Source organism: Triticum aestivum, chromosome 7A, assembly GCF_018294505.1.
Source record: "Triticum aestivum cultivar Chinese Spring chromosome 7A, IWGSC CS RefSeq v2.1, whole genome shotgun sequence".
Lineage (NCBI taxonomy): Eukaryota > Viridiplantae > Streptophyta > Magnoliopsida > Poales > Poaceae > Triticum > Triticum aestivum.
The window spans coordinates 539,267,549-539,278,731 of record NC_057812.1 but is presented as its reverse complement, the minus strand read 5'-3'; the positions used below and the strand labels follow the sequence as shown (position 1 = coordinate 539,278,731).

General features: G+C 41.6%; 1 protein-coding gene across 1 annotated transcript; it reads right to left on the bottom strand.

The window, feature by feature from the left end:
• Positions 1–6,157: 6,157 nt before the first annotated feature.
• Positions 6,158–7,174, bottom strand: LOC123151796 (uncharacterized). The gene has a single exon (XM_044571442.1). It carries the CDS (start codon positions 7,115–7,117, stop codon positions 6,392–6,394), a length of 726 nt encoding a protein of 241 aa, XP_044427377.1. The 5' UTR covers positions 7,118–7,174; the 3' UTR covers positions 6,158–6,391.
• Between the last annotated feature and the right edge of the window lie 4,009 nt (positions 7,175–11,183).

Below are 11,183 nucleotides of genomic sequence, written 5' to 3'. Positions count from 1 at the left end.
TCCTGATAGTATTTGCATATCTATGTTGTAGATCAATAGCTCGCGTTTAGCTCCCTGTTTTATTTTTGATATGTTCCTACAGAATACTAAGTTGAAAGATGATAGTAGCAATGATGCAGACTGGGTTCATGATCTGAGGATTATCCTCATTGCTGCAGAGAAGAATTATGTCCTTGATGCACCGCTAGGTGACAGACCTATTGTAGGAGCAGATGCCAATGTTATGAACGTTTGATAAGCTCGGTATGATGACTACTTGATAGTTTAGTGCACCATGCTTTACCGCTTAGAACCGGGACTTCAAAAACGTTTTGAACGCCATGGGTCATATGAGATGTTTCAAGAGTTGAAATTGATATTTCAGACTCATGCCCGTGTTAAGAGGTATGAGACCTCTGAAAAATACTTTGCCTACAAGATGGAGGAGAATAGCTCACATAGTGATCATGTGCTTAGAATGTCTAGGTACTACAATTGCTTGAATCAAGTGGGAGTTAATCTTACAGATAAGATAGTGATTGATAGAGTTCTCTAGTCACTATCACCAAGTTACAAGAACTTCGTGATGAACTATAATATGCAAGGGATGGAAAAGACAATTCCCGAGCTCTTCGCAATGCTTAAGGCTACGGAGGTAGAAATCAAGAACGAACATCAAGTGTTGATGGTTAACAAGACCACTAGTTTCAAGAAAAAGGGTGAAGGTAAGAAGGGGAACTTCAAGAAGAATAGCAAGCAAGTTGCTGCTCCCGGGAAGAAGCCCAAGTCTGGACCTAAGCCTGAAACTGAGTGCTTCTACTACAAAGGGACTGGTCACTGGAAGGGGAACTGCCCCAAGTATTTGGTGGATAAGAAGGATGGCAAAGTGAAAGGTATATTTGATATACATGTTATTGATGTGTACCTTACTAATGCTCGTAGTAGCGCCTGGGTATTTGATACTGGTTCTGTTGCTCATATTTGCAACTCGAAACAAGGGCTATGGATTAAATGAAGATTGGCTAAGGACGAGGTGGCGATGCGCATCGGAAATGGTTCCAAGGTTGATGTGATCGCTGTTGGCATGCTACATCTACATCTATCTTCGTGATTAGTTTTAGACCTGAATAATTGTTATTTGGTGCCAGCGTTGAGCATGAACATTATATCTGGATCTTGTTTGATGCGAGACGGTTATTCATTTAAATTAGATAATAATGGTTGTTCTATTTATATGAGTAATATCTTTTATGGTCATGCACCCTTGATGAGTGGTCTATTTTTGTTGAATCTCGATCATAGTGATACACATATTCATAATATTGATGCCAAAAGATGCAAAGTTAATAATGATAGTGTAACTTATTTGTGTCACTGCCGTTTAGGTCATATTGGTGTAAAATGCATGAAGAAACTCCATGCATATGGGCTTTTGGAATCACTTGATTATGAATCACTTGATGCTTGCGAACCATGCCTCATGGGCAAGATGACTAAGACTCCGTTCTCCGGAACAATGGAGCGAGCCATTAACTTATTGGAAATAATACATAATGATGTATGCGGTCCGATGAGTGTTGAGGCTCGTGGAGGGTATCGTTATTTTCTGACCTTCACAGGTGATTTGAGCAGATATGGGTATATCTACTTAATGAAACATAAGTATGAAACATTTGAAAAGTTCAAAGAATTTCAGAGTGAAGTGGAAAATCATCGTAACAAGAAAATAAAGTTTCTACAATCTGATCACGGAGGTGAATATTTGAGTTATGAGTTTCGTCTTCATTTGAAACAATATGGAATAGTTTCACAACTCACGCCACCTGGAACACCACAACATAATGGTGTGCCTGAATGTCGTAACAGTACTTTATTAGATATGGTGTGATCTATGATGTCTCTTACTGATTTACCACTATCGTTTTGGGGTTACACTTTAGAGACGTCTGCATTCACGTTAAATAGGGCACCATCTAAATCCGTTGGGACGACACCATATGAAATGTGGTTTAGCAAGAAACATAAGCTATCATTTCTTAAAGTTTGGGGTTGCGATGCTTATGTGAAAAAGCTTCAGACTGATAAGCTCGAACCCAAATCGGAGAAATGTGTCTTCATAGGATACCCAAAAGAAACGGTTGGGCACACCTTCTATCACAGATCCGAAGGCAAGATATTTGTTGCTAAGAATGCATCCTTTCTCGAAAAGGAATTTCTCTCGAAAGAAGTGAGTGGGAGGAAAGTAGAACTTGATGAGGAAATTGTACCTTCTCTCAAATTACAAAGTAACTCATCAGAGAAATCCATTCTCGTGATGCCTACACCAACTAGAGAGGAAGCTAATGATGATGATCATGAAACTTCATATCAAGTTACTACCAAACCTCGTAGGTCAACCATAGCACGTTCCGCACCAGATTGGTACGGTAATCCTGTTCTGGAAGTCATGTTACTAGACCATGATGAACCTACGAACTATGAGGAAGCGATGATGAGCCCAGATTCCAGTAAATGGCTTGAGGCCATGAAATCTGAGATAGGATCCATGTATGAGAACAAAGTGTAGACTTTGGTGGACTTGCCCGATGATCGGCAAACCATTGAGAATAAATGGATCTTCAAGAGGAGGACAGATGCTGATGGTAGTGTTACTATCTACAAAGCTCTACTTGTCGCAAAAGGTTTTCGACAAGTTCAAGGTGTTGACTGCGATGAGATTTTCTCACTCATAGCGGTGCTTAAGTCTGTCCGAATCATGTTAGCAATTTCCACATTTTATGAAATCTGACAAATGGATGTCAAAACTGCATTCCTTAATGGATTTCTTAAAGAAGAGTTGTATATGATGCAACCAGAAGGTTTTGTCGATCCTAAAGGTGCTAACAAAGTGTGCAAGCTCTAGCGATCCATCTATGGACTGGTGCAAGCATCTCGGAGTTGGAATATACTCTTTGATGAGGTTATCAAAGCATATGGTTTTATACAGACTTACGTTGAAGCCTGTATTTACAAGAAAGTGAGTGGGAGCTCTGTAGCATTTCTGATATTATATGTGGATGACATATTGTTGATTGGAAATGATATAGAATTTCTGGATAGCATAAAAGGATACTTGAATAAGAATTTTTCAATGAAAGACCTCGATAAAGCTACTTATGTATTGGGCATCAAGATCTATAGAGATAGACCGAGACGCTTAATAGGACTTTCACAAAGCACATACCTTGATAAAGTTTTGAAGCAGTTCAAAATGGATTAGTCAAAGAAATGGTTCTTGCCTGTGTTACAAGGTGTGAAGTTGAGTAAGACTCAAAACCCAACCACGGAAGAATATAGAGATAGAATGAAAGTCATTCCCTATGCCTCAGTCATAGGTTCTATAAAGTATGCCATGCTATGTACCAGACTGTTGTGTGCCTTGCCATGAGTTTGGCAAGGGGGTACAATAGTGATCCAGGAGTAGATCACTCGACAATGGTCAAAATTATCCTTAGGTACCTAAAGAGGACTAAGGAAATGTTTCTCGGCTATGGAGGTGATAAAGAGTTTGTCGTAAAGAGTTACGTCGATGCAATCTTTGACACCGATCTGGATGACTCCGAGTCTTGATCTGGATACATATTAAAAGTGGGAGCAATTAGCTAGAGTAGCTCCATGCAGAGCATTGTAGACATAGAAATTTGCAAAATACATACGGATCTTAATGTGGCAGACCCGTTGATTAAACTTCTCTCACAAGCAAAACATGATCACACCTTAGTGCTCTTTGGGTGTTAATCACATAGGGATGTGAACTAAATTATTGACTCTAGTAAACCCTTTGGGTGTTGGTGACATGGAGATGTGAACTATGGGTGTTAATCACATAAAGATGTGAACTATTGGTGTTAAATCACATGGCGATGTGAACTAGATTATTGACTCTAGTGCAAGTGGGAGACTGAAGGAAATATGCCCTTGAGACAATAATAAAGTTTTTATTTTATATTTCCTTATATCATGATAAATGTTTATTATTCATGCTAGAATTATATTAACCAGAAACTTGATACATGTGTGGACAAAACATCGTGTCCCTAGTAAGCCTCTACTAAGACTAGCTCGTTAATCAAAGATGGTTAAGTTTCCTAAACATAGAGATGTGTTGTCATTTGATGAACAGGATCACATCATTAGGAGAATAATGTGATGGACCAGACCCATCCGTTAGCTTAGCATGTTCACCATTCAGTTTTATTGCTATTGTTTTTTTCATGTCAAATACATATTCCTTCGACTATGAGATTATGCAACTCCCGGATACCAGAGGAATGCCTTGTGTGCTATCAAACGTCACAACGTAACTGGGTGATTATAAAGATGCTCTACATGTATCTCCGAAGGTGTTTGTTGGTTTGGCATAGATCGAGATTAGGATTTGTCACTCCGAGTATCGGAGAGGTATCTCTGGGCCCTCTCGGTAATACACATCAAAAGAAGCCTTGCAAACAATGTAACTAATGAGTGAGTTGTGGGATGATGTATTACAGAACGAGTAAAGAGACTTGCCTGTAACAAGATTGAACTAGGTATGAGGATACCGACGATCGAATCTCGGGCAAGTAACATATCGATGACAAAGGGAATAACGTATGTTGTCATAAGGTTCGACCGATAACGATCTTCGTAGAATATGTCTGAGCTAATATGCGCATCCAGGTTCTGCTATTGGTTATTGACCAGAGAGGTGTCTCGGTCATGTCTACATAGTTCTCGAACCCGTAGGGTCCGCATGCTTAACGTTCGTTGACGATATAGTACTATATGAGTTATGTATGTTGGTGACCGAATGTTGTTTGGAGTCCCGGATGTGGTCACGGATATGACGAGGAGCTCCGGAATGGTCCGAAGGTAAAGATTGATATATGGGATAATAGTGTTTGGTCTCCGAAAGGGTTCCGGAATTCACCGGAAGGTGTTCCGAACGAAATGTTTGGATGCGAGAACACTTTATTTGGGCCAAAGGGGAAAGCCCATGAGGCTTTTGGAAAGTGCAAAAGGGAGTTTTACGGAGACCAGAGGCTAGACGCCAGGAACCCTGACGTCTAGGGGGTAGACGCCGGGAACCCTGGCGTCTAGCCCTAGAGCCCGAGAAGGACTCTTGCCTTTCGGGCAAAACCAACTTTGAGGAGGCTTTGCTCCAAGTTTCGACCCCAGGGCTCAATATTTAAATAGAGGGGCATCACTAGCACCCAAGACACATCAAGAAACACCAAGCCATGTGTCGGCAACCTCGTCCCTCTAGTTTATCCTCCATCATAGTTTCGGTTGTGCTTGGCAAAGCCCTGCGGAGATTATTCTTCACCAACATCGTCACCACGCCGTCGTGCTGCCGGAACTCATCTACTACTTCGCCCATCTTGCTGGATCAAGAAGGCGAGGACGTCATCAAGCTGAACGCGGAGGTGCCATACGTTTGGTACTTGATCGGGATGGATCGTGAAGGTGTACGAGTACATCAACCGCGTTGATAAACGGTTCCGCTTTGCGATCTTCAAGGGTATGGAGATGCTCTCCCTTCTCGTTGCTATACATCTTCTAGATAGATCTTGCGTGAGCGTTGGAAATTTTGAAATTGCATGCTTCGTTCCCCAACACACATGACATGTCATCTCTAGATATATAAATGTATGCTTTTTTATTCTGTAAATGCTAATTGCCTTTGTTCTTGCACGAATATGCAGTGTCCATTTATGCAGTTACACGCTAACTTTGACCAAGACTAGAATTTTGATCAAATATGTTCAGTCTATATTGATATGCAGTGTCCATTTATGCAGTTACACGCCAACTCAATTTGTCTTGTATTTGTACCATCAACATTTATAAAGTTTTTTATAGATGGGCACGCCATCAATGATATAGTGAACTGAATTAGCACTGAACTACCTACCCCTGTAACCATGCTCTGCAATGCATTTATGAGCAAATGACTGAAACAGTGGCAAATGATTGCTGCATGTGCTTACTTTGCGGCGTGCTGTCTTCACACCACATGACGCCTCGGAAACAAAAGGAACCTGAGCACATACAAACCCGCACGAGATCAATGTGCAGAACAGAATAGCCGAACGGGAAAGAAGAACTGTTTTTGTTAGGAGGAATGTGCAGAACAAAAGGTGACACTGTGACAGAAAGGTGCAGAAGAACCCTCATCAGCATTAAACATATATCAGATTCCCCGGCGCATCGCATGGCCGAACGGCACACACAACATTGGTTGGTTTAACGCTTGAGAGCTTGCTCGCCACCATGTCATTTCTTAGCAAAGATTCGGAAGCCAGATTTTGTTTGGTTATTTATTATTCATCGACTGGGCTACTAGCGCGGGAAGCAGCTCTGTGGAGCACCCGCGGCTGCGGGAGACGCCAGCCTAGCGCGCCTCTGGCACCACGGACGCCCGGCGGCGGTGGAGCGCATTCCGGGAGCGCCTGAAGGAGTCGATGCGCTGCTGCTTCAGCTGGTGGTGGAACTTGTTGATGAACTCGTCCGCGCGGGCGTCCACCTCGCTGCCGGCCTCCTGGATCTCCTCCTCCGACGCCGGCTCCTCCGCTTTCGCCACCAGGGGGCGGCCGCGCTCCGCGTCCCTCGTCGTCGCCGGCCTGCGCACCTCCATCACCTCGATGTCCTTCTTGGCCACGACGTGCGCGAACGCCGACTTGTCGCTCGCCGACTTGCGCAGCCTCGCCGGCCGCCGCGGCAGCTCGGCCTCGACGGCCGCCTCAGACATGCTCCTCTCCATGCGCGCGTGCTCGCGCTCACCCGGATTCTCCGGCTCCATCTCGAGCGCCGGCGGCTGATCGTCGGGCTGCCCCAGATCCAGTACTCCGGTCGCCGGGGCCTCAGAGGCGGGGGCGGTGAAGCGAGGCAGGTTGGGCGACCGGTGCCGGTCGAGCTCCATTGACGGCCGGACGGCGAGGTTCCTCCTCTCGCCGTCAGCACCGGGCGCAGTCCCTTCTCCGCCCTCCGCCGGGGCCGTGGCCATGGAGGTGACGAAGATGGTGAGGACGACGAGGTTGAGCACGATGAACAGCACCCATGGGGTGAACCACCCGTGCACGGTGCTCCACAGCTCAGGGATCGCCGCCGCCTCCAGCATTGCGCCGCTTCTTCTCCTTCGCCGAGTGGGGTTTGGGTTTTGGCGTTTTGGGGGAGGAGGCGGGGTTGGGGAAGGGAAGAGTGGGGCTGCTGGTTATTTAAAGGTGGGAGGAGAAGCGGACAGCCGAAGGCCAGTTTTTTTTTTTTTTGTGTGTGTGTATTTCTTTTGGCTGAAAAAAGAGAGGGTTTTATCATAAGCATTGCAGTTCCCATCTTCCATTACACTATGCATGACTTTGTTCATGTCTATTTACTCCATAGACGGTGTGCAAAATAAATATGCAAATATTTAAATGGTTATTGCTCTTTTTTTATAGAAAGTTTCGATTTCTACAAACATCGACTGGATGGTGCCACACGTGGATGTCAATCCAGGAAGTGTTCTTTCGGTGCTTGGACGGACGCAAAAAAGAAACGGCTTTTGATGTTAGAGATAACTCGACGAGAAGCGCTTGGACGGACGCAAAAAGAGAAACGACTTTTGATGTTAGAGATAACTCGACGAGAATTTTGTGGACCGATATAGCGTCATTAGTGCGGCATTTTAATGTCATGAGAGAGGGTTCCGCACTGGAAAAAAACGTTCTTTAGGATAGCGCATCACGTGCATGCTGGTGCCAAATGTTATTTCGGTGGATAGACGGATGGATGGGCAGAACTTTTGTTGTGAGTTATTCCACCCATTTTTTTCGATTAATGTAGCATTGTTTGTATTTTGTAGATGAAAAGGCCACGGTGTAGGAAATGATGGATACATGTTCTCATTGTTTTAATCAACGAAAATGAAAAGTTGTATACTGTTGCAACTCAATGTGAGAAATACTACGGCCTGAATGATTAGCTAATAATGAGATTAAGATACATGTTGTGAGCGTTGTAAAAGTTACTTTCTCTGCAAACTAATAGAAGATCTTTTAGATACCTACTTTAGTATCTTAGGTATCTAAAAGATCGTTTATTAGTTTACAGAGGGAGAACTATATCATTTGCGTATTATCTTCGTATTTATTTTTATAATTTATTTTAGAGTTTTGCACACTCTAGCCCGTGACACTAACTTTGTTGCGAGGAGGATGTTCATAAAAGATAAATAGTTCAAAGTCATATATAACATAAAGCCATACTTGAATGGGATACATGTTATGAGTATTGATGATAAGATTAAACATTCCTAAAATTGACGCTAAATGTCACACGACTAAGTAGTACTACATATGTGTGGCACTGCATTTGGTCACATTGATGAAATACGCATGGAAAAATTCCATAGTGATGGATTTTTGAAGTCATTTGATTATGTATCAGCTGACACTTGCAACATCGTCCAAGACTAGGGTGACTAAAATACCATTCAAAGGTCATAAGGAACAACCAACAATGAACTCATTGACAAACATACCTACTACTGATGTGTGTAATCTAATAAGTGTTGTTGCAAGCGGTGGATTTATCTTTAAGGATCAAGCAGATATGTAAATATTTTCTTAATGTGACAGAAGTCTAGATCCTTTGAAATTGTTCAGAAAGGTTTTCAGAATGAACTAGAAATTATTGCATCAAGAAAAAAAATGTGTTTTTGCAATTAGATCGCGAAAAGGAATATATTTGAGTTACAAGTTTAGCGAATGTCTCATAAGTTGTAAAAGAGTTTCATAACTCGAAAGTACCTTTCTGCTCCCGAGCTCAAATGAGCTTGGTGAGCAGTAAAATCGAAAACAAATCAAAAAATCAAAAAAAAATCCATTTTTTTGGGAGAAGCATTGACAAAAGTTCTAAGTTCTTGCAAAAATACTTCATCGAATCACATTCCTCTAAGGTGTGGCAAAAAAACAAATTCAGTGCTCCAAAATGCTTTTCAAAGTAGCATTTTCAGTGTACCATTTTTTTGCCATGCCTTCTAGGAATGTGATTTCTTGACGAATTTTTGCAAGCACCAAAAACTTTTATCAATGTTTCTCCCCAAAAAAATTGGATTTTTTTGAATTTTGTTTCAATTTTACTGAGCTCGGGTGCAGAAACTCTGCGTCCTTCATAACTTATACTTCCGCGAACACCACTTAGAATGGAATGTCTGAGAAGTTGCATCAATCTTTTTCTGATGCAGTTGCTTGGGAAAAAACCACTTTTGGTCTTTGTTTTTGTGTGTGTGTGTAATATGCTATTTTGCAGTTTCTAAGCAACAATGGATGATTTGAACATTTGTATCAAACTCATCACAATAAAAGAATCGGAACCGCCCATTAAATAAATCTTTACAACTTTAGGGTCGAGACCAAATGGTGAGAATTACAAAATTAATCATAGTTTACTCTAACTGTTGGAGACTAAAAAATCTAGGTGATGGTAGAAATTTGCGGGACACTGAAATTGAAAACCTTCACTTATAATGAAATGAAAATAAATCTATTTGGTCAGGTGCTAACTGCCAAAGCGAAAGTATGGTTATATACTGATCCTGCATGTACCGTTGATATGAGGGAATAATTATTTGGCACGTTCTTGGTTTATTTTTATACGGAGAGAGTGTCTTATGAGGCCAGACACACAATGAACAACTTTATTCGAAAACCTAGTGAAAGTCTTGTTAAGGCTTATCAAAGGTACCATGCTTTACTTGATAATTATCCTCATCATTATTACCCCCCTGGGTGGACATATAGTTTATGAAGGACTAGATGACTAGTGTAAGATAACTATATACCTTACATTTGGAGGATCCTTTTTTGACTGTAGTATTGCTCAAGCTTGGAGCTTTTTGAATAAAATTCGTGCTCATTGGGAGAGTTGGTAACTAGAAATGGGGGAGATGGTATGATTGCATTAAGTCCTACTCTTTGTCTGAAAAGGTTGGAGAGCCAAGTGAAAATTTCCATCTTGACTCCAATGTTGTTTTGCAGATTATAAAAGATTATTACACTGAGCATTTTCAGGACTCTTTGCAAAAGGTTAAGGCTGTTGGATCCTAGAAATAAATGGTCCAAAATTATATGATCTAATGTAAAAGGACTCTTTGCTTTACATGATTTAATATGTAGTATTAAGTTGATCCAGTGGTTTATATTATTTGGTTTAGATTCGACCATGACAATGTTTTGATTTGGTTTGGCCTAGTTAAGACTTCTCCTATATATAGAAGTCACTAGCGACCAAATTCAATGTCCATGATCAATCGGGGGGAAAAGATAAATAATCAATCACCGCCACACATGATGAGCCTTGCTACACACCCTCACGTCCTTGCTACTGACTCTAATTTCCGATGGCGTTGTCGCACGTGATGAGATTCGGAGCACACCCTCGCCCTTGTATGCACCGTTGTCATTGATGTCGCTTGAACTATGTCGGTATTTCCACAAAGAGGAAGGGATGATGCAGCACAACTACGGTAGGTATTTCCCTTAGTAATGAAACCAAGGTATTAATATAGTAGGAGAACCAAGTAACACTATGAAAACGGTAACAACACACAAGGAACAAATACTTGCAACCCGACACTTATGAGGGGTTGTCAATCCCTCTTACGGGTAACGGCATAGGAAATTGTCAAGTTGACGGGATAAAAAAATGTGTAGTTTGGATAAAATAGATCCCGAATAAATGCGACATAAAAGATGCAAATAAAATATGCAGTAAAGTATTTTTGGGTTTTTGGAATAATAGATCTGAAAATAAATGCAAACAAAAATATATCTCAAAGGAAAATAATAGATCGGAAAGTAAATATGATAAAGAATAGACCCGTGGGCCGTAGATTTCACTAGTGGCTTCTGTCAAGAAATAGCACATGATGGGTAAACGAATTACTGTTGGGTAATTGATAGAACCTCAAATAATTGTGATGATATCCAGGCAATGATTAATATATAGGCATCACGTCCAAGTTCAGTAGACCGACTCCTGCCGGCATCTACTACTATTACTCCACACATCGACCGCTATCCAGCATGCATCTAGTGTATTAAGTTCATGGAAAAATGGAGTAATGCAATAAGAACGATGACATGATGTAGACAACATCTACTCATGTAGGAATATACCCCATCTTGTTATCCTTAATAGCCACGATC